At 44.0% G+C, this 24924-nt stretch overlaps 1 protein-coding gene across 1 annotated transcript in view; it reads right to left on the bottom strand.

Annotated features, from left to right (window-relative positions):
* The window catches only part of coq2 (coenzyme Q2 4-hydroxybenzoate polyprenyltransferase), a 53030-nt gene that overhangs the window by 3935 nt on the left and 24171 nt on the right, over window positions 1–24924 (bottom strand). The window contains exons 5-6 of the mRNA XM_078544442.1: window positions 7258–7391; window positions 4423–4611 (exon numbers count right to left, since the gene is read on the bottom strand). Of these exons, the coding sequence (XP_078400568.1) occupies window positions 4423–4611; window positions 7258–7391 (323 nt within the window). The remainder of the gene's footprint in view (window positions 1–4422; window positions 4612–7257; window positions 7392–24924) is intronic.

The raw sequence follows: 24924 nt of genomic DNA, 5'->3' as shown, positions 1-24924 counted from the left end.
AACTGTTAGGAGATTTGTGCATCATGTATATGATTCTTGTATATTCTCCCCAACCCCAAAAAGTGCTTCATTTCCATTTGATGGTCAATCATAATCATAGACAAGGTATATAAGGAAATATAACTGAGAACCTAGTCTGTCAACAAATTAATATGCTGTATTACGAGGGATGTTTTATGACATTAAAGGCATATTACAAGTGCAAGTTGCTGTCATCAGGGGAGCAACCAAAAACATTATTTTCATGAAAACTACAGTTCAAGGTACAATATCAAATCTTTTCACTGAAAGTGCAAATATACAGGCAGTGCCTTATGCAGAACTAGTATCTGCATATTATGACACAGCCGATGGAATTTCCACTCAACCCCGGAAATCTCAAAGCTACTTCTTTTGCACTGGGAAATCCACAATAGCCTTGACTTTCACATCTCTTGGAGCCACCTTACCATATTAAATGGTTTGGCCTAGATACATAACTTGCGTTTTTGCAAATTCACTTTTGACCAAGTTCATCACCAAATTAGCTTCTTGTAGTCGAGTAAATAATTCTTCCAGATGCTGTAAATGCTCCTCCTGCGTCTGACTGAAAACTATCAGATCATCAATATAAACAGCACAATTGCTTAGACCTACAATTACTTTGTTTGTCAGTCTTTGAAATGTTGCAGGTGCATTCGTCATACCAAAATGCATGACTTTAAACTGATATAGTCCACTTGGCGTTACAAAAGCTGTTATCTCCTTTGCTCTCTCCAATAATGGTACTTGCCAACATCCTTTTAGCAAGTCAATCTTTGTGATAAATTTTGATTGTCCTACTTTTTCAATACAAATTTCCAACCGTGGTATAAGGTATGAATCTGCTTTTGTCACCGTTTTCACCTTTCAATAGTCCACACAGTCTGTGTTCCATCTGGTTTCAGTACCAGTACAATAGGCGAACTCCAGTTACTGCAACTAGACTCAAATGATATCATTTTGGAGCATGGAATCAATTTCTTTCTGTACTGGTGATAACTTTGCCAGATTTAATTTATAAGGATTTTGCCTTATTGAGGATGTTAGAGACATAACGTCTAGCTAAATCTGTCCTCCCCAACTTATTCCCACAATTAGGTTTGTGCGACTGCATTGGCTTTTCCAAATCACTGACACTTATCTGGAAGGTAACTCAGTATTACATTTAAGTTTTCAAGTACCCCCCTCATTATCCAATTTGATTAGAGGTAAATCAATTTCAGAGTTTTGCATTTCTACCTCTTTCTCATTATCTAGCACCAGTAGCAACACCTTTTGGTCCTCTTTCCAGTCAAAGTACTTTTTAAGCATATTTACATGACACACCCTCTGCTTCTTTCATCTATCTGGAGTATTTATTAAATAATTTACTTCACTCAATTTCTTTTCAATCCTGTAAGGCCCACTTTAAACCTTGCCTTTAATGAGTCACTCAGTACTGGTAAAAGAACGAGCACTTTCTCTCCAACAATAAAACTGTGAACTTTAGTTTTCTTACCTGCCTTCATTTTCATCACTTGCTGTGATATCTTTAAATGTTCCCTATCCAACTCACATGCTTTGTCTAATCTCTCTCTGAAGTTTGCTACATAATCCAGGGGGGTAGTTTCCGGATTTTGACCCACCAATTTCTCATGAATCAATTTCAGCGGTCCCCTCCCCTTATCACCATAAATTAGTTCAAAAGGACTAAAACCAGTTGATGCATTAGGAGCGTCCCTAACAGCAAATAACAAGAATGGAATTCCCCATCCCAATCCTGCGGATAATCCTGTCAGTACACTTTCATCATAGTTTTTAAAGTTTGATGCCATTTTTCCAAAGCTCCTTGTGACTTCGGATGATAAGCTGTTGACTTAAATTGTTTTATCCATAAACTGTTTATTACTTCCTTAAACATATGTCTTAGGAAGGGGTCCTACACAATCAATCATGACCCTACTAAAAATTTCTTCAAATGCTGGTATTAGGATTAAAGGTTGGATTAATCACTGCTTGTGGTTTTCCTATCACCTGACGTGTAACACGTTCTACAGAATTTGACTACATCCCTATGCAATCCTGGTCAATAAAAAATGTTTCTGTACTTTTGCCTATGTCTAATTCCTAAACTTCCTCCCATTGGAATTTCATGAGCAATCCTCAGAATCTCATTTCTATACCCTAATGGGATAACAAACTGACATACCTCCCTCTAGCTTTTATTTGCTGAAACATAATCCGGCTTCCATTTTCATTAAAATATCACTCCTAAGGTAATAACATTCTGGAATATATTTTGCTTGTGTTTCAGAGTAAGCTTTCTGATATAACCATTTTAATTACAAATCCTTTTGCTGCAGCTCAATTAACTACCTTGATTTAAACACTTCAGCCGAATGGTCCTCTCCTGTGTCTTTCTGAATAAGGTTTTCAAACACAGGTCCCGCTAATTGGATTTCAATACCTCCTTCCTGCCTTTGAACTATCTGTCCTTCTTGTTTTAACCTGTGTGCCTGTGATCTCATTATCACACAATCTGGAAACAATCCAGGGTGCTCCTTCTGTAACACCTCTGTTGAAATCACTTCTACAGGCTGCTCAACCACCATAGGCATCACCCAAATTTGTGATCCAGGTATATCATTACCCAGAATGAATTGAACCCCTGCAATGGGCAATTTTCCACCACTCCAACAGTCACTTCGCCAGTCTTCCACTTACTTTTTAAATTTTACTTCCACAATGGAATAGGTTTAGCATCGCCATGAACCCCACTTATTATTACCTGTTCCTGCAATACTCAATTTCCTGTTTTCTTTCTCTTTTCTGCCTTTCTGCCTGTTCCCTTTTGAAGGCCCTGCCTCTTTCCTTTTCTTCCAATTCAATTATTTTCATTTGCAATTGAATTTGAGCCCATTCCAATGAACCACCCTTTGGAAAACTCGGTCTCTCGGGTATTCCTTCCAATATCAAATGCCGTGCTATCACTTCAATTATGTTTGATTTCTTAGTCCCTGCAGGTAACCCCAATTGTAATTTATCCACCAACTCTGTATCATGGATACTTATTGTAACCCAGAATTATATCATCTACTTCCAAGAAAGATTTAGCCATGGATACAGCCGTTTTTTTTGTAGTCTCACCACTTCAAAAATACCTCACGCCCACGACTGAATTCATAGTGCTTCTTGTACTCATAGCCTTAAGATTCACCAATTCCAAAAAACACAAGGAATTTCAAATATATCCCAGACGAGCCCCCCAATTATGACACAGCCGATGGTAAAGGTGGAGTTGCTCAATTCCCAGAGGGAAACTTGAAATAATGATCATATCCCATTTTTGCAATTTGTATGTTTCGAGATGCAGGCTTTAAATTCAGTAGTAATAAGCCCACCAAGTCTTGAGAGCTTTTTTTATAAAAAACTAAATTAAACATTTATTAATACAAGAAAAATTGTAAACACATAAGTATGTTTACAAAATTACTACTATAATAACTACAAAAATCCCCTAATTAGTCTGATTCTGAGTTACAGCTTCGTTAAGGCAACAGTAAAACTCAGATTTAAAGAGACACTTGGCAGCGCACACCCTGGACAGTCATATTCAAAATTAGTTTCTTTCAGTGCTGGGACCTTGCAGGCAGACAGGCTGGAGGCGTCTTAAAATGCCTCTGCCTTACACACCATATCCTTTATACATATCTTACTCTTTGAATGTAAATTTCCATTGTATTACTAGGATTTTAATTTAACCTCTTTTAACAATAACATCCTTTGAGTCCACCAATTTTATTAGTAAGCTGAAAAAAAAAACAAATTGCTTGGCGTCTTCTAGCTAGTTGCAAGATTTCACTCATTCTTTTGAATGGTTTATTCAACAAATGCAAATATACCCCCTTGACAACTATGCTTCTAAACTTTCCCAAGTTTATCTAATTACTATTTCAAACCTACTTCTTTCTACACATCAAAGCTTCTAGGCCAGCTGTCTTTAATCCAATCAAGACACACACAGACACCACTAAACTCTATTTTTAAAAAATAATTTCCAATAAAATTATAGACATTAATCTCTCCATGACACTGCTGGCAGTATGAATTCTAATTCAATGACCTTTAATCACTAATGAAAAATCAGTTACTGCAAATGTTTTCAGAGTTAACATTTGTAAGCCATTTAAGCATTAAACTCCTAATTATAAATTCATTGTTAAATTCTTCCTGAATGCAACAAACAAAATACAATAAAGGGAATATCAATAACAAGCAAAAGTGCAACTCTGCTCAGTCCTGAGAAAAGGGATGAAAAGTAAAACCTAAAGTTACAATTCTGGCCCAACTCTAGCCTCATATAATTTTAAAAGGCACTTTTATTACCAAAAGTACTGAACAAAAATGTGCAAATGTTCGTACCTGATGAGACAGGTGAGCTCCAACAGTTACCACAGCAATGTAGTAGGGCAATGTCTGTTCGCTGTTTAGTCCTACAACCGTCAATCCTGTCAGCATGATTGTGCTAAATCCAATTAGCCATTGTTTGGTCTGTTCTTGAAACATCAATGCGGTTGATTTCACTCCTATTAGGATATCATCTGTTTTATCCTAGATACAGAAACCCAGAATAAAATAGTATCAAGAATGGTCTGTCACAGCTCAAACTGTCACTAACTTATTTATCATCTCAGAATGCTCATGCACCCAGACTCAAGACAGTTATGAAACTGCCCTGATTATAATCTTTAGAATGATCGACCTAAACAAAGTTGGTGTATTTGGTGACCACATTCGTGCCTTTGGAGACAGCATGTTTGGCCAGTTCTGTTGGCAGCATGAAGTGCTCTGGATCTCTCTGGTCGAGATGGTGTGGCGCTTTTTGTAGTGAATGAGGTGTGAAGCCTCGGAGGCGATGCATTCAAAAATGTCGACAATGAAGGAATTCATAACACTCATGGCCTTGGACAAGATCTTGGTGAAAGGGTGGACCTGGGTTAGCACCCTGTACATGTGAGTGGAATAGCTCTGCTTGTGAGATTTCCTCTGCTTCTTGGGCGGCTTCTTGGTGACTTTAGTCAGCAACTGCTTCAACGCCTTGCGGGCTGCACCGCCCTTAGTTGCAGTCACCACCTCAGGCATTTGACTTGGACCAACTCAAGTCCACATCTGGAAAAACACCCCTCCCCAGTAGAAATGAAACAAATAGAGTAAGCACGGTATGAAGTACAAGTCCAACAAAAATAGCTGCTCGAAAGTTTACACTAAATGCTATGGGTAATTTCAAGAGAGGTTAGTCAAGTGCTACAGCTTCCAAAATTAGGAAGATGGATGAACTTATTTGCATTTCATAACTATAGCAAAATTCTCCATATTGTCACGACTCACTGGGGATAGTGCGTGGTTATATCAAGCCCCACTGCTCCCCGAGCCGTGACAAATGTGAAAAGTTTAATCAGACCACCAAACTGCCCCAATTTTACATGTGTAATTTAATTTAATTTAGATTAACAGAATATGAGCATCAGGTTTGCAAACTTAACAAGTAGATAACTGTTTATTAAACAAATTATTTTTTATCCAATAACAAAAGAAATATGAACTGCTAACCCTTAACCGTATAACTTACTCTATCCCTTTTTAAGCCCTACACACAAACACGCACACACACACACATATAAGACACACAAAGCAAGGATTTTAAGGGTGAGGGGAAAAAAACAGTTCGATAGCACCAATCCGGAGTACAGGGTTAGATGAGTTGATTTTGCTTGAAGTCTTCCAAGTTCTTTGCAGACCTGTACCACGAGGTGATGTTTCAGCACTTCCAGTCTGCAGTTTACTAGTTGAAAACCTGGTTTTAACAACTCTACTAGTAATTTCACAAAAAACAGGATACGGAGGTGTGAGGGATAGCCAGCTAATTACTAGGGCAGAATTATTGGAGTTTTACCAAAAACATAGGAGAGAGAGAGAGAGGTTTTTAGGTCTTTCTTCTTGGCAGGTTGGGATCTTTCTGCTGGCTACTGCTATCACAAAACCCTGGTCACCTGGTCAGCAGCCAAACATCATCGCTAGGCAGTTCTCTCTTAAACATGTCCTTTCTGGTACCATCATCCAACCTGGCACACGTTGTTCTAAGAAGTAGCCACATTGTAGATCTTCTCTTCCTGCTTCAGCCACTGTAGCTTTTTAAAGCCACAGTCCAATCTTAAAGCCACAGTCCAAAAAATAATATAGATTCTTTACAATATGCTTTAATTAGCATTATTGTTTTTAATGCTAACTTCATATGTTAAAAGATAAGACCCTAAATGAAATACAGCAGTCTCAGAATTAGAATTTGTTTTCACGCAAGTTATGTTGGATGAATGGGAGAACCTTTGTGGAAAGTCACAACATGTGATATTTGGTAGCAGAACATTAGGGAGCAATCAGCACTAACAGGAAGAGGCCTCAAATTTGACCTTGCTTGTTACCGGAAGCAATAGAAGCACCTGAATATTAATGGGTAAAACACAAATTCACAAAAACCCTAAATAATGGCACAGGAACTCACATTTTCCAATAATAGTTAAAACATTAAAACACACACAGACAAAAGTTTCAGATTCCTGCACAAGCTATTTTGTATGAAATACTACTACTGATATGTGCATTCACCATTCTCTTTTGGCCGATGCGCCTTCAGTTGCCCCGGCCCTACTTGAACCTTCCCCTGGCAAAACACCTCAGTTCCCACCTTCCTCCTTCTTTAAGTCCCTCTTAACTCCACCTCTAATCAAAACAACATCAGTCTTAATTTAAAAGCAAAATACTGTGGATGCTGGAAATCTGGAACAAAAACACCTGGAAAAACTCAGCAGGTCTGACAGCATCTGCGGAGAGGGACACAGCTGACGTTTCGAGTCCAAATGACCCTTCATCAGAACTGTTCTGATGAAGGGTCATACGGACTCGAAACGTCAGCTGTGGCCCTCTCCACAGATGCTGTCAGATCTGATCAGTCTTAATTTCTTCCTTTGGGTTGGCTTCAATTTTCCCCCCACTTCCTTGAAGCACCTTGGGTTATTTTTCTATTTAAAGGCAATATAAATGTCAGTTGTTTATGTCCTTTTAGACATCTACTGTATGTTGCAATGCCACTATAACTGTTCATGACAAATACTGTCTGATTTAGGCTTTAGCATGTGCTGCATGTTCTAGTCAAAAAGTTAGAGAACTGAAATTTAAATTAATTTTAACTTATAATCTTACCTGATGTGCATAAATAGTGTCATATATCAATGTCCACATGATACCAGAAATATAAAGTGGTAGGCAGATTGACCAATCACAAGAGTTCTTCATAGCAGACCATCCTAAAAGTGCTCCCCAGTTGAATACAAGACCTATAGACAATAATTCAGGAGAAATTTAATGTATATGCAAATCTATAAAAGAAACTGTGGAAAATTGATCACAGCAGGTGGTGGGATGGGTGGGTAGGGAAGTGCAAAACAGCAGATAGGAAGTCTGCAGCCAGTTTTGCAGTGCCACTTTAAGTATTTCAGGCAAAAAGAATTTCCTGCGCAAGCATGGTATCAACCAACAACAATATCTCCTCTAGTAGCAATCTCACTAAGTCAGTAAAACACCACACATACTTATATGAAAGCAAAATATTGCAGACACTGGAAATCTGAAATGAAAAACAGAAAACACTGGAGATACTCAGCTGGTCAGGCAGGATCTACGCAGAGAAACTGTTAACATTTCAGGTTGACGACTGCTCATCAGAACTGAGGAAAGAAAGAGCAGGTGAAAGTGGGGGTAGAGACAAGAAGGACAAAAGGGATGCTGTATGGAAGGCAGGAGAGATTAAATGATGAAAACTTTCATTGTACAAAAGTCAAAGAGAGTAATAATGGTATAGCAAAGAAACAAAAGATGTGTCCTGGTGAGGTGCAAATGGCTGGATAGCAGCCATCCAAATGCAAAGTGCAGTAACTAGATGTCTCTTCCCCCACCCCCCCACCTTAAACCAGCTTATATTTCACCCCTCTCCTATTTTTACTTAGTTCTGTTGAAGGGTCATGAGGACTCGAAACGTCAACTTTGTTCTTCTCCGCCGATGCTGCCAGACCTGCTGAGTTTTTCCAGGTATTTCTGTTATTGTTTTAGATGTACTGTCCCTCCCTCCCATCAATCAATCATCATGTGATGCGATTACAGGGGCTTCGACCAATAATCTTATTGCACTCTAGCGTGCAAGCACCCCTACATGTCTCCTAAATAAAGTTTAGCCTTTTCTTCACCAAATCTGCTGCTCCATCAAGTTATTACCCAAAGTGAAGGAATACAGAAAGATATGAGAAAAGGAATAAAGAATATACTTATATCTGGATGACTGGCTGATGCAGTTCGATTGCGTTTGTCACCAAAAGCTAATAGGCCCTTTTCCATGGACAAGAAAAATCAGGTAGGGTGTAAAAAGGGCTTTTACACTATCACACAAGGCCAATTTTACCCCTAGCATTTAACAGCTAATCTAGCACAAGTTCTGATAAACAGCTTACTCAATGTATTTTCTAAACAAGATAAAACTTTGGAAGGACTTAAAAAGTGTAAAAAGGAACAACTAATGAAGATGAATTAAACTGCCTATACTGTAACAGACACAGCATCCAATATAAAACCGTTAACTGGAAGTAATAATCAGAGGCCTTCCAGCTTCAAAGCAGCAGTAGGATGCCATGGCAGCTAAGTGAAGGAGAGAGTGTTTCCAAATGGAGGTGCTCTCCTACATTTTCAAACTTTAAAAACTGGCCGTTGCAGCCAGGCCAATGCTGGGGTGGTGGGGATACACCTCCACAGAGCAGCCTGTGGTTGCTGCTGCACCCAGCTAAACTGTCCCCAGCAGTTCGGGAATCTGGAGGTCAACAGGAAAATCTCATTTGGGTTCCTTTAGAGCTTTCATAGGTCCTTCATTAGTTTAGACAGCTACTGCAGTTTGCAGGCAGTTAAGCCCTGTGGCAACCCCCACCCCGTCCCCAGCCTCTGAGAAAATAGACAAGGAGAAGGATGGAGTCAGGGAACCATCATGCGAGCCAGCAGCGCTATATTTAGCACCCACCAGGCTCTGTTATTCGCCCTGCAGGGGGCTAAATACACGGACTCAAGGGGATGGATTAAAAGGCTAGTAGTTAAACGCGGAAATCCATAATTTGCTCTTGGTGATGCTATGCTGTTCCATAAGGTGTGCTTTTAAAACCCTCATGGACTGCAGTCAATTAGCAATCATTGAACTGATGAGAACTTCAATATTGCTTTAAAAAAACCCTAAAAAGTTACACCTTGTTAATAAAGTGCAACAAGGTTATTAATGGCATACAAATTTATAATTACAGGGGTTGGAAAGCTAATTTTATATTTGCGAAATGTCAATTTTCTCCATTCTAATATTACCCCCAATCCCATGAGCTCCAATTAACTGTATCAAACTGTTGTAAGGCACCTTATCAATTGCCTTCTGAAAATCCAAATATACAACAACCACTGATTTCCTCTCATTTACCCTGCTGGTTACACCCTCAAAAAAACTAATAGATTTATCAAACGCTATTCTCCTATCATAAAACCATGTTTACTCTGGCAAATCAAATTGTGATTTTTCAAGTGTCTTGGTACCACATCCTTAATAAATTATAGTATTTTCCCTACTATCGTACTGATGTCAGGCTAACTAGTCTATGGGAAGAATTTTCTCCCTGTTGGGCGGGCTGGTTGGGAGCGGGTGTGGAGCCGATCGCCACCTGCGATCAGCTCTGCACCGCCGTTTTACGTGGGTGGGCCAATTATGGCCCGTCCAGCATGACACCTGCCTGGTAGCACTCAGAGCTACTTGTACGGGCTGAGGGGGGGTGTCGGAAGAGGAGGGAGAGTCGGGGCCTGTGCTTTTTCATGCATGCACGATGCACGCGAAAGAGAGCAGAAATCTCCCTGCGGCACAGAGCTGCCTCAGGGAGAATAAGTTCAGTATTAAAGTTTCAAAAAAAAAAATTACTCAGACATGTCCCCTCATGTGACGGTGTCACATGAGCTGGGACATTGTTATGAATTGTCAGAGAAATTTTTATTTAATTAATAAAACCTTCATGAAACCTCATCCCACCCGTGGATGAGGTTTCAAGCAAAATGTGAAGGCCGCTTGGGCTCTTCGCCTGCCCACCAACCTTAAGATTGGACGGGCAGCATTGAGAATCAGCTTAATTAGATTATTAATGGCCTTAACAGGCCTTTGACAATTCGGTGGACGCGCAGCTGACTCCGGCACCCACTCACCAAATGAAAGATCGTCATATTACACGTCGGCGTGCGTGGCCTGCCCCTGCACGCCGAACAGAAGATTCTGCCCTATAGCTCTTGTTTTCTGTCTCCCTCCTTTCTTGAACAGCAGGATAACATTTGATACCTTCCAATCCACAGGGGCAGTTCTAGAATTTAGGAAATTCTTGTACATCAAACACATTATAAATGCCATCTCTGCAGCCACCTTTTTTAAAACCCTAGGATGCAGGCCATCAGGATTAGGGGGATAAAAACAAAGTGGTGGAAATACTCATCTATTGGAGAGAGAAAAGGTTCAGGGATTTGTTAGCTTTCAGTTAATTGCTCCAGTACTTCTCTTTACCAATATTAATTACATTAACTCTTTTCTTCTTCACTGATGCTGCCAGACCTGCTGAGTTTTTCCAGGTAATTCTGTTTTTGTTTTTGTTTTGGATTTTCAGCATCCGCAGTAGTTTTTTGTTTTTATCTCTGTGTTTAATTGACTGCCACTTCTTTTCAAGAAATGCCTTCCTTGAAGAAGTATTGCTCTGTTCTCCAACAGGATTTCCGCCTGTCTCTTCTGCCTTGTCCACCTTCATTGCTTTCCATTTCTCTCCTGGTGTTTGACAAGGTGTTTCAACTTCTCTCCCCCTACCTTAAACCAGCTTATATTTCACCCCTCTCCTAACTACACTCAGTTCTGTTGAAGGGTCATTGGACTCGAAACGTCAACTCTTTTCTTCTCCACCGATGCTGCCAGACCTGCTGAGTTTTTCCTGGTAATTCTGTTTTTGTTTTTGTTTTGGATTTCCAGCATCCGCAGTAGTTTTTTGTTTTTAATTACATTAAGTTCCTCACTTTCATTGGACCTTTGATTCTCCACTATTTTTATGTTTTCTGCCGTGAAGACCGATAAAAAGGCCCAGATTTTCGCACCCCAGGTAGATGGTGAGAGTTGGGAAATTTCCCGGCTCACCACATAAGCCTCAGGAGAAACTTCTCCGAATGGTGGGATCTTTGTAGTGGGAGTCGGCCCGCTGCTCCTGGATGTAGATTGGAGGCAGCCACAGGACTGCTGAGTGCCAAGGTGGACTGTTTATTCTCCGGGACTTAATCCCAGTTTGCTAATATTTTAGGCCATCTCCTCTCACACATTACCCATGCCAACTCATGCCCCCCCTCCTCCCCCCCAACTAACTCCCCATGACCCTCATACCCTCTATGCCAACCCATGCCCCCTTATTGTCCTTAATGCCAATGCACCCACCACTTTGCCCTTACACTCTCCATGCCAACTCACCCAGTATCCATCATGGGCAGACCTCAGGGGCCATGCTGAGATGAAATAAAATAAATTTCTAACTATCTATTACAGACTTCACTATATAAAGAACACCACTCTCATTCATGAAAGCCCTTTCAATACATTTAAATCCTCTCTTAATCCCTTATAAAACAAAATTCTGCATTTATAACCCCAAGATAGCTAATCCTTTAATAACCTCTTTGAGCTGTCAATCAAACTGTGAACTTAGGGCCCCCTGCTTGGATAATTTATAGGCTGTGGAAAGCAGACAAGCATAAATAAGCATTGATAGAGGGGGTAAAAGAGGAGGAGGCATTGCATTATTAGTTAAGGAGTCAGTTACTGCAGTAAGGAGAGATGATATCTGGGAGGGGGCATCGAATGAAGCTTTGTGGGTAGAGCTTAGGTATAAAAAAGGGGCAGCCACATTGTTAGGTGTTCATTCTAGACCGCCAGATAGTCAGCGGGAAATTGAAGAGCAAATATGTGCACAATTCACGGAGGTGTGTAAAAACAATAATAGTGTAATTATATTAGGTGATTTCAACTTTCCCAACATTAATTGGGATAGACATAGTGTTAAGGGCTTGGATGGAGTGGATTCCTTGAAATGTGTACAAGAGAACGTTTTAGGTCAATACGTAGAGGGTCCAACAAGGGACGGCGCAGTGCTGGACCTAATTCTGGGGAATGAAGCCGGACAGGTGGCTGAGGTGGTGGTGGGGGAGCATTTTAGTGATAGCGACCACAACATGGTACAATTTAAGCTTGTTATGGACAAAGAAATAGACAAGTTGCAAAAAAATGTTTTGGATTGGGGGAGAGCAGATTTTAGTAAAATAAGGCAGGATCTGGCCAAAGTAGACTGGAAACAGCTACTTGTGGGGAAATCTACAGAAGAGCAGTGGGGGGCATTCAAAACGGAAACAGGCTCAACATGTTCCTTCTAGGGTGATAGGAAGGAGTAGCAAGCCAAAGAGTCATGGATAACCAGAGATATTCAGGATACAATGAGAAGGAAAAGAGAGGCTTTTAGCAGGTACAAGGGGAGCAAATCAGCGGAGGCATTAGTGGAGTACAGAAAGTGCAGGGTGGAGCTTAAGAAAGCAATTAGGAGAGCAAAGAGGGGATATGAGAAAGCTCTGGCTGGTAAAAGTAGGGAAAATCCCAAGATATTCTAAATGTATATCAATGGGAAGAAGATAACCAGGGAAAGAATAGAGCGCATTAGGGACCAAGGGGGTAATCTATGGGTGAAGCCAGAGGACATTGGTAGAGTGTTGAACGAATACTTCACATTCATCTTCACCCAAGAGAATGAGGATGAAGGTATGGAACTCGGGGAGAGAGGCTGTGAGGTTCTCGGGCAAATTGATATAGGGAGTGACAAGGTATTGGAGATGTTGGCAGGCTTAAAGGTGGACAAATCTCCAGGTCCAGATGATTTGTGTCACAGACTGCTGAGGGAGGCAAGGGAGGAGATCGCAGGGGCTCTGGCCCAAATTTTTAATTCCTCTCTGGCCACGGGGGTGGTGCCAGAGGACTGGAGAACAGCTAATGTGGTTCCGCTGTTTAAGAGATAAGCCAGGGAACTACAGGCCAGTCAGTCAGTGGTAGGGAAACTATTGGAGAAAGTTCTGAAGGAGAGTATCTATCTCCACTTGGAGAGGAAAGGTTTAATCAGGGATAGTCAGCATGGTTTTGTCTGAGCGAGGTCGTGCCTAACAAATTTGATTTAATTTTTTGAGGTGGTGGCCAGGTGTGTAGATGAGGGTCGTGCAGTTAATGTAGTTTATATGGATTTCAGCAAAGCCTTTGACGAGGTCCCGCATGGGAGACTTATAAAGAAGGCAAATGCACATGGGATACAAGGCAATTTGATAAGGTGGATTCAAAATTAGCTTAGTTGTAAGAGACAGAGGGTGATGACAGGAGGATGCTTTAGTGACTGGAAGCCAGTGTCCAGTGGTGTACCACAGGGATCTGTGCTGGGTCCCCCATTATTCGTCATTTATATAAATGACATAGATGACTACGTGGAGTGTAGGATTAGTAAGTTCGCAAATGACACAAAGATTGGCCGGGTGGTTAACAGTAAGGCTGAGTGTCTTGGGCTACAGGAAGATATAGACAGGATGGTCAAATGGGCAGATGAGTGGCAGATGGAATTTAACCCTGAAAAGTGTGAGGTGTTACATTTTGGTAGGAGTAATTTGACAAGGAAGTATTCAATGAACGGCATGACACTAGGAAGTTCTGAGGAACAAAGGGACCTTGGCGTGTGTGTCCATAGATCTCTGAAGGCGGTGGGGCATGTTAGTGGGGTGGTGAAAAAGGCATATGGGACACTTGCCTTTATCAATCGAGACATAGATTACAAAAGTAGGGAGATCATGTTGGAGTTGTATAGAACCTTGGTGCGGCCACAGCTGGAGTACTGTGTGCAGTTCTGGTCGCCACATTATAGGAAGGGTGTGATTGCACTGGAGGGGTTGCAGAGGAGATTCACCAGGATGTTGCCTGGGATGAAACATTTAAGATATGAAGAGAGGTTGGACAGACTTGGGTTGTTTTCGTTGGAGCAGAGAAGACTGAAGGGCGACCTGATCGAGGTGTACAAGATTATGAGGGGCATGGACAGGGCGGATAGGGAGCAGCTGTTCCCCTTAGTCGAAGGGTCAGTCACGAAGGGACACAAGTTCAAGGTGTGGGGCAGGAGGTTTAGGGGGGAGGTGAGGAAAACCTTTTTTACCCAGAGGGTGGTGACAGTCTAGAATGCGCTGCGGAGGGTGGTGGAGGCGCTGTGCCTCACATCCTTTAAAAAGTACCTGGATGAGCATTTGGCTCATCATAACATTCAAGGCTATGGGCCAAGTGCTGGTAAATGGGATTAGGTAGATAGGTTAGGTGTTTGTCACGTGTCGATGCAGACTTGATGGGCTCTTCTGCACCGTGTGTTTCTGTGATTCTGTGAAAGCCAATAGACTTTTTACTGGGCCACCGAATCTCCTGTGGTGTGTCAAGATTGGGCCAGGAAATCCTGGCCATGGATTATATTAGCCCCAGCTTGGCACTTCTGTATCATTGGGACTCGCATGTCCACATTAGAGCTCTGGCTTTGGATTGGATCCAGAACTTTAAATGGGAACGCAGGTCCAGGCGGTGGAAGCGGCGAGAGGGTGAGTCAGGGAGTGGGAGATTCGGCTAGAGGATGGGTGGGCCACAACTCAGAGGCCAGGAAGGGGAGAGGCCGCTCCAAAATGGCATCAAACTGGTCTCGTGGGAAACGACGTTAAAACAAATCTCTTGAAAAAAATATAGGCCCTGTTAATTTACTGACATTAAAGCGGAACAATGTTAAACAGGACCACATTAAAAGAGGACTTACTGTGATTGCTAGACCAGATTTCTTTTTAACCTCTCGCTGATACAGGGAGCCTAGTTTTTAAAATTTTTTAAAAAGGTCTGGGATTTAAATAACTTCACAGCTTGACAGTTCTCAGACCACCTTCACCCTTCAAAAGCATTTACATCTCCAGACTGTGGGTTAAGGTCCTTGCTACAGTGAAAATGGGGTCTGTTTGAACTCAGCACCATGCTTAAATGAGTTCCTGTTTTCCTCATGCATATAACACCCCTCCCCCTTTCCCCTACCGGTGAAAATGTGATCGGAAATGGGGTTGCACTTCCAGACCTGGGTCCCACGTGCCAATCTGGGAGCTCCATAGAGTCTGGAGGCTCCATGAAAATCTGGGCCAAATTATTTAACATCTCTGCAATTTCCTTCTTCTCTAATATCTCTGCCTCTAAGAGACCCACATTTAGCTCCGCTAATCTCTTCCTTTTTACTTAAGGTGAGACTGTTTATCACTGCTTGGCAAACTATTTTAAGTAATTGGGTGGTTGTAATCAGCAGGATTGTATCCAGCAGGAAGAGAACCATAAAAGAAAAAGTGTATAAGACAGATGCCATGCTTTTACTTATCATAAAAGAGACACCATTTGCTACCTACAAAAACCTGTGGTATAAACAGGCTTAGAGAAGTTAAGTTCACACTTTCTCATTAAAATTACACAGTAATTTTTAGACAGTTTTGAGTTGCACTACTGTATGGTTGGTTAGGATCTTTCAGATCAATGATTTGTCAATAATAATGGAAATCAAATATCAAACATATTATGGTCACCAGTTGTTTGAATACATTTAAAAAGGATAAGCAAGAAATTATCCAATATCAGGAAGGAAGAATAAGATAGAGCAGCAGGGACCAAAACAATTGCTCACAAAAAAACTTCTATAAATAAATCAAATACGTGATTACTCAGACCCAAAAAGAAAATGAAAAAGTTGTCTTCAATAATTTAAGCCTACCTTTCCTCTGCAAATTCCATTTATGCTACGGGGCAAATTTCCAAAAACCAACATGGGTTGAGGAGAGAATGAACATCAAGAATGCTGGTCTGGAGGTCAATGCCTGATGTACACTTTTCCTTTCAATAAATTGAATAGAAGGATAACCCCAGTGCTAAAAGCTCAAAATATTTGCTGTTATCAGTTTATTGGAGGTTGCAATTTGGGTGCTTTATGTCCGGATTAAGTCTAACACTATAAATCAGGGCCTGGGAGAGCAGGTAGAGATGGTGCCAAACACTGGGGCCCGGGGGGGTCTAGGATTGGTGTTGCAAATATTTGTCGTCATTCACTGAGCAGCCAGAGCTTCAGGCCTGAAAGAACGGCTTTAAAAAAAAACTCGGATCTGTCAGCCTGACAGTTCCAATTTTTTTTTAAAGTGGGTCTTTCAGGTCAGTTTCACTGGGCAGAATTTTCCCGTTGTTGTGCAGGGGCCGTCCATGCGTAAAATGATGCGCAGTGACGTCGGGCGAGCATCCTGACATCACCATACGCCATCGTGATACTTTGCTGGGCGGGCACGTAATGATGTCCAACATGCGCCCGCCATTAATTAATGGGCCACTTAAGGCCCTTGAGTGTTCAATCGACGCCGATTTTTCGGCGCCCTTACAATCTTCGGGTCGGCGCACGGGCGCAATGGGCAGGCGGGTAGGACACATTTGTATTAAGCTCACCACGGGTGGGATAAGAGGGCTCACTGGGGTCGTGAATGTGCACAGTCAAGTATTTAATTTTGAAAGTTTTTCAAACTTGTCTGTGTGATCTGCAGTACTTCAAAACGCATACCAGCTGCTTTTTCTGGACTCTTAACCTTCAGGTCAGCACTCTGCAGTGAGGAACCTTTTCTGGGCCTGCAGGTTTCAGGAAGCCTTCCCTTAGCCTGGGAATGGGATCTGAACTGTCCACTGGAGGAAGTTCGACTGAGGAGGAAGGGTCGGCTAGAAGGGGGAGGAGGCCAGGAGTGCACATTCAGCCTCTTGAGTTGGTAATTAGGAAGGCAAATGCAATTTTGGCATTTATTTCGAGAGGACTAGAATATAAAAGCAGGGATGTGCTGCTGAGGCTTTATAAGGCTCTGGTCAGACCACATTTAGAATATTGTGAGCAATTTTGGGCCCCGTATCTCAGGAAGGATGTTCTGGCCCTGGAGAGGGTCCAGAGGAGGTTCACGAGGACGATCTCAGGAATGAAAGGCTTAACATATGAGGAACGTTTGAGGACTCTGGGTCTATACTCGATGGAGTTTAGAAGGATGAGGGGGGATCTGATTGAAACTTACAGAATACTGAAAGGCATGGATAGAGTGGACGTGGGGAAGATGTTTCCATTAATAGGAGGGCTACTAGGACCCGAGGGCACAGCCTCAGAGTAAAGGGAAGACCTTTTAGAACAGAGATGAGGAGAAACTTCTTTAGCCAGAGAGTGGTGAATCTATGGAATTCATTGCCACAGAAGGCCTTGGAGGCCAGGTCATTGAGTGTATTTAAGACCAAGATAGATAGGTTCTTGATTGGTAAGGGGATCAAAGGTTACAGGGAGAAGGCGGGAGAATGGGGTTGAGAAACTTATCAGCCATGATTGAATGACAGAGCAGACTCGATGGGCCGATTGGCCTAATTTCTGCTCCTATGTCTTATGGTCCAGGGGCGCCACCTTTGGGAGGATTGGCGCAGGGCCAACAGGAAGTCCAAGGCGGAAGGGGCCGCAGAAGACGCCACTGTCCTGCTGCCAGGGTATACAGGCGGCAAAACAGCTACCTCAATATGTCTGAGGTGCAGCGCCAAAAGAGGTTCTGTCTCTCAAGGGAGACAATCAACTATATCTGTCAGATGGTTGGGCCTGAGATCTCCCCTAACTGTGTGGGTGGACATCCCATGCCAGCGGCTCTAAAGGTCACAGCTGCCCTCAACTTCTATGCCACTGGCTCCTTCCAGGGGTCGGTGGGTAATCTTTGCGGTGCTTCCCAATCAGCTGTCCACACTTGTGTCAAGCAGGTTACAGACGCTCTGTTCAGCCGTGCATTGACCTTCATTCACTTCCGTTGGGACCAGGCAAGCCAAACACAGCGAGCCAGAGGCTTCACGGCAACTGCTGGCTTCCCCCGTGTCCAGGGTGCAATAGACTGCACACGTGGCCATCAAGGCGCCAGCAGGTGAGCCCAGTGCCTTCGTCAACAGAAAGGGCTTCCACTCCATGAACGTGCAGATAGTGTGTGATCACAGGATGCTGATTTTACAAGTCTGTGCAAGGTACCCAGGCAGCTCCCACAACACCTACATCCTCAGACACTCCCAGGTGCCAGGGCTCTTCGGTGCTCCAGCCGGCTTGATGGATGGTTGCTCGGTGATGAGGGCTATCCCCGAAGAAGGTGGCTCATGACACCTCTCCGCCATCCAAGAACAGGAGCTGAGCAGTGCTACAATAGGAGCCACGCTTCCACAAGGGCTGTGCTGGAGAGAACCATCGGGTCTTCTCAAAATGCACTTCTGATGCCTGGACCGCTCAGGGGGCACACTCCAGCACCCCCCAGATCGTGCCTCCACAATCTTGCACTGGAAAGGGGGGATGCAGTGGACGATGAAGACGTCGACACAGTGGCTGCGACTGCACACGATGAGTTCAGCGGCGAGTCCGAGAAGTAGCATGCACAGGGAAATGCTGAGGGGGTAGATGCTCACCTGGGCATACTCCAGGGAGGCAGGGACACCCGGGAGGCTTTAATCCATTGAACTTTCAGCTAGCACACCATAGATGGTCCACCAGGACAAGCCTGGGCTGTAGGCTCGATACTCGACACCTAAGTGCAAAATCTGCCAGGTTGACAACAGTAACTAAGGGCCTTGTTAATAAAGCTGAATGTCCAACAAAGCGCTCATTACAGTTTTGGAAACCATACACATGCAGAAGAAAAGAGGCAGCCTCAGCCATAGTGACTTATCTGAACTTATTTTGTCAAGCAAAGCAACTTATTATAAAAAAAAGTCAATGGTGTTACAAATCAAATGAAATCATAAGGGTCTCATTTCAGGCCAACATAAAAGCACCAGCGAGAAACCCGTGGTGTGCCTAAGGTGCCTTATGCTTTCGTTTCCGGATGCTACGTCTTGGTGCTGCCCCATCGCTCGGAGTGGCATCTGAGACAGCCTCCTGGCTCTGCTGTCCCGTTGGCCTTGATGACCTTGGCAGGCGTTCTCTGGCCTGTAGAGCCTGTGCTGGCCCCGCCTGCAGGGGGAGCTGCTAGTTCCACAGCTGGCATCTCCCCCATCATCACAGCCTCACCGGATGATACGGTCACTGGGAGAGGGGCGGAGGAGCTGCCGCCCTCATCCAGAGCGCCCTGAGAGGAGCTTGCAGAGACGACAGGCAGCTACTGCGCTGACATGAGCTTGCTTCGGACCTCCGTGCTCTCCATGGATAGATGGGCACCGAGCTGGGAAACTTGATGCCCACACCATCTCCCACACTGGCACTGACCATCTGATGTGAGGGCTTGCTGGTCAGAGCGCATCCCCAGGAAGCCCTGACGGGTCGCCTGGAGTAGGCTCTCCATGACAGTCGCCAGTCTCTCCATGGAGGACGCATGGCACTCGGACATGTGGCTCATTGCTTCGGCGAGCGTCCGCCTAGACTCCTCCACCAAGCCAAGCACAGTCTCATGTATCTCCGCCAGATCCTCCCACACGCTCTGCTGGACCGACACTAGTGGACCTGGGTGAATGGTGCCTCTCCAAATCCAGGGCCTCCTGCTTGAAACGGCTTAGGATAGCGATCTGCAACTGGCCGCCTGACGCCAGTCCTTGCACGCTCTGCCGCGTTATGAGCATTCTTCTCCTGAAAATGAGATTTAGATTAGATTAGATTAGAAGAAATAAACATGAGAGGACATGGCTTTAGGGTGAAAGGGGAAAGGTTTAGGGGGAACATTAGGGGCAACTTCTTAACTCAGAGAGTGGTGAGAGTGTGGAACGAGCTACCATTTGACGTGGTAAATGTGGCCTCACTCTTAAGTTTTAAGAATAAATTAGATAGATACATGGATGGGAGAGGTCTGGAGGGTTATGGACTGGGTGCAGGTCAATGGGACTAGCGGAATAATATTTCGGCACAGACTAGAAGGGCCGAATGGCCTGTTTTCTGTGCTGTAGTGTTCTATGGTTCTAACAGCATTGACTTGTGCAAATTGCACATGGACTCTGTTCACACACGGCCCACCCCAACCAGAGTGGGATGTATAAGGGTTCCAGTGCCTCCTCACCCCGCTGCTGCCGAGCATTCGCACAAAGACGGTAAGCCTGCTCCCCATCCTCCCACCCCCACCTTGGACACATGCTGCCTACATCACATTAGGCACCACACAGTATATCCTTCCATAGCAAGGAGGCGCAAGAATGTGGAGCGCAGAAGATAGTTTGTTGCCACGCCACTGTGAAGCTCCCCTCCCACCATCTCATCATCCTGACTAGGACATGTCCTGGAGTACTAATACAGCGCCTAGGTGCAGCTCCTCCAGGTTGCCCCCACACCAGTCATGTGGGACTCAGTGTAACACATGCTGCAGGGGAAAAACACATCTCATCACTCTCTCAGGCTGACCTTAGCATGGGCAAGATCTCTTTGCCCACCCAGCGAAGGACAAATACCGTCAATGATTCAATGCAGTCACGACACTTGGACTTGGGGGATTGGGCTGCAGGGGGGTAAGCTGACCTGCTGGGTTAAATGCCCAATGCCAACATGGTACTCACCCTGCCAGAGCGCAACAAGTCGTTGAAGCACTTGCGACACCGGATCCAGGTACGCCGCACCATGTCGCGGGAGCTCACCACCTCCGCTACCTCCTGCCAGGCACGTTTCGTCATGTGGGGGGGCCTCCTGCTCCCATCGTGGGAGACCAGCACCTCCCGCCATGCTGCCACCTCCTCAAGGAGGGCAGCAAGGCAGTCATCCGAGAAACGGGGGACACACTGGCTCCGTGCTCTACCCTCTGGCCTGGCCTGTCCCGCTGCCCTACCCTCCGGCCTGGCCTGCTCACCAGATGCACTCTGCTGTGGCCTTGCACTTGCCATTGTGAGCAGCCTAGAAAAGGCTGCCAGGCCTTCATTGAAACAGGCTGCTGGGTCGCCATTGGACACGGCGGTCTGTGCGCGCCTGTCCTCCCGCTATCCTCGGGAATCGAATTGGCCCGTCCGCGTAAAACGGTGGCATGGACCTGATCGCAGATGGCGATCGGGTTTGCTCCCGCTCCGCACCTCCCAGCCCCCAAACTGGAAAATTCAGGCTACTGTTTCCGACCTTTGGGCTGCTTCATGGTTCTGATTCTTTTTTTGGAAAAGCCTGCCAAAAAACTACAAACTGCCTGAAAGTCAGAAGCTATTTGCAGCAACTGCCACACAAGTGCTCTTGGTTAAAAATCTGCTTGAAAAATGGCAAGTGAAATCCCTGGAATCATTTTAGAGGCAATCTGATGCTGTGTGCACATGGGTGGTGTGGTGGTTGGGAATGGGGTTGAGGGGTGTGGAGGTCACTTTTCAGTGCCACAAAATTAAATACTGTACACCTCTCAAAATTCTCCTTTGTTTCTATGTGCTGGTTTAAATTCATCGAAAATAGGAGCAATAGGTTATTTGACCTTTGAGGCTGCTCTGCCATTCAATATGATCATAACTGATCCTCTACCTCAATGCCATACTCCCGCTCTCCCCATACTCCATGGCACCTTTACAGTCTAGAAATCTACCTAATTCCTTGTTAAATATATTGTGATTTGGCCTTCACAGCCTTCTGTGGTAGAGAATTTCACAGGTTCACCACCCTCCGAGTGAAGAAGTTTCTCCTCATCTCAGTTCCAAATGGCCCACCCCATAACCTGAGACTGTGGCCCCTTGTTCTAGACACGCCCCTCTGCCAGCAAGAGGAAACATCATCCCTGCATCTAGTCTGTCGGGATTTTATACATTTCACTGCGATCCCCTCTTAAACTCCAGTGAATACAGGCCTAGTCAACCCAAATTCTCTTCATACAACAATCCTGCCATCCCAGGGATCAGCCGATGAACCTTTGCTGCGCTCCCTCTATGGCAAGGATATCCTTTCTTAGGAAAGGAAACCAAAACTCCAGGTGTGGTCTCACCAAGGCCCTGTATAGCTGCAGTAAGATATCCTTGCTCCTGTACTCAAGTGCTCTCATAATGAAGGCCAGCATACCGTTTGCCTAAACTGCTTGCTTTCAGTGATTGGCGTACAAGGACATCCAGGTCCCTTTGTACATCAACATTTCCCAATCTATCACCATTTAAATAATAGTCTGCCATCTGTTTTCCTACTGAACTGGATAACTTTACACTTATCCACGTTATACTACATCTGCCACGTATTTGCCCACGCACTCAACTTGGCTAAGTCACTTCGAAGCCTATTAACATCCTCCTCACCACTCACATTCCCACCAAGTTTCGTGTCGTCAACAAACTTGGAAATATTACATTTGGTTCCCTCATCCAAATCATTGATCTATATTGTGAATAGCTGGGGCCCAAGCACTGACCCCTGCAGTACCCCACTAGTCACCACCTGCCAATCCGAAAAAGACCCATTTACTCCTACTCTGTTTCCTGTTAACCAATTCTTAATGTATGCCAATATATTACCCCCAATCCCATGTGCTTTAATTCTGCACAGTAATCTCTTATCATAAGCTTTCTGAAAATCCAAATACAACACATCCACTGGTTCGCCCTCATCTATTCTGTTAGTTACATCCTCAAAAAATTCCAGTAGATTTGTCAAACATGGGGCAGGATCTTCTGGTTGGCGAGCGGGGGCGGGGCCCGCTCGCCAACACATAAAATGACACGGGGTGACATTGGGTGGAACTCCCGACATCACCCCATGTCATTTCCATTTTCAGGTCGGTGGGGGTACAGCCGAGTCGGATGCGCGCCCGCCAACCTGTCAACAGCCTATTAAGGCCATTAGAAAACCAATTCAGCTCATTAACGGACCTGCCCGTCCAACCTTAAGGTTGGCGGGCAGGCCGGGAACCCAGCAAGCTTGTGAAAAATCATGGAACCTCATCCACTGGTGGGTTGGGGTTTCATGAGGGTATTTAAATTTTAATGAAAGGTTTAAATAAAAGTTATAGATATGTCCCAACTTATATGGCAGTGTCACACGATGGGACATGGCAGGGAAAATTTTTAAACTCCTTTATTAAAAGTTGAAAATCTGAGCCGATCTCCGAGGCAGTACTTAGCATCAGGGAGATCTGTGCGCTTTTTCGCGCGCATACGTGAAAGAGCACACTCCCAGCTGAGGGAATCCCATCCCCCCCCACCCCACCCCCCACTGCACAGGGAGCACATAGCACTTCCTGGCGGGTGTCACGCTGGGCGGGCCTTAATTGGCCTGCCCACATAAAATGGCAGTGTGCCCCCAACTGGGGGTGCCGATTGGGAACCCGACCGCTCGTGCCCGCACCCGCTCTTCCCCCACGACAGGGGGAAAATTTTGGCAACAATTTCCCTTTCAAAAATCCATGTTGACTTTTTCTAATTCCTTTGATGTTTTCTAAGTGTCCTGTTATCAAATGCTTTATAATAGACTCTAGCATTTTCCCTACTACTGATGTTAGGCTAACTGGTCTGTAATTCCCTGTTTTCTTCCTCCCTCCTATTTAAATAGTGAAGTTACATTTGCCACCCACCAATGTGACGGAGCTGTTTCAGAATCTACAGAATTTTGGAAGATGACAACTAATGCATCCACTATTTCCATGGTCACCTCCTCTAGTACCCTGGGATATAGACTATCAGGCCCTGGGGATTTATCGGCTTTCAGTCCCATTAATGTCTCCAGCAGTTTTTTTTTAGTAATGCTAATTTCTTTCAATTCCTCCTTTTCACTAGACTCCCGTTTCAGACTGTAAGGGGCCTACATTTGTCTTCACTAATCTTTTTCTTTTTACATACTTATAGAAGCTTTTGCAGTCTATTTTTATGTTCCTTGCAAGTTTACGCTCATACTCTATTTTTCCACTCTTAATCAATCTCTTGGTCCTCCTTTGCTGAATTCTAAACTGCTCCCAATCCTCAGGCTTGCTACTTTTTCTAGCAGCTTTATATGACTCCTCTTTGGATCTAATACTATCCTTAATTTATTTTTTAAGCCATGTTTGGGCCGCTTTTCCTGTTGTGTTTTTGTACCAGAAAGGAATGTATAACCATTGCAATGCATACATTCGTTCCTTAAATATTATCCATTGCCTATCCACCATCATGCTTTTTAAAGAAGTTCCCCAATCTATCTTAGCTAACTCATGCCTCATACCTTCGTAGTTTTATTTAGATTTAGCACCATAGTCTGGGATTGGACTACTTCACTTTCCATCCTAATGAAGAATTCTTGTGTTATGGTCACTGTTCCCTAAAGGACCCTGCACAACGAGGTTATCAATTAACCCCTTCTCATTGCACAATACCAAACCTAAGATAGCCTGTTTCCTAGTTGGTTCGACGTATTGGTCTAAAAAAAAAACCACCTCACACACACTCCAGGAATTTGTCTGCCACAGAATTATTGCTAATTTGGTTTGCCCAGTCTATATGTAGATTAAAGTCACCCATAAATAGCAGTTTAAATTTTCACCATGCCTTAAAGTAGACAATTCTGTGGCATGCTGTGTTGATGTATTGGAGGTTTGAGAATCTTGAATCTTGAGTAAAATAAATGTTAGAAACTAAAAATCGGGAGTGATGCAAAACAAGATGTTGACTCACTATCGTTTTATTACTCTTACAAAGCCTGGAAAAGAAATCCCTATTTGCTTAAGAAAAGGTTTTACAAATCTCTACTCCACCCTCACACCACCCTGCAACACCCTATTTAAAATCTAGCA

The sequence above is a fragment of the Cetorhinus maximus genome, chromosome 1 (genome assembly GCF_964194155.1).
Source record: "Cetorhinus maximus chromosome 1, sCetMax3.hap1.1, whole genome shotgun sequence".
NCBI classification, from domain to species: Eukaryota; Metazoa; Chordata; class Chondrichthyes; order Lamniformes; family Cetorhinidae; genus Cetorhinus; species Cetorhinus maximus.
Note: the sequence above shows the minus strand (reverse complement) of the source record. Positions and strands in the feature narration are given on the sequence as shown.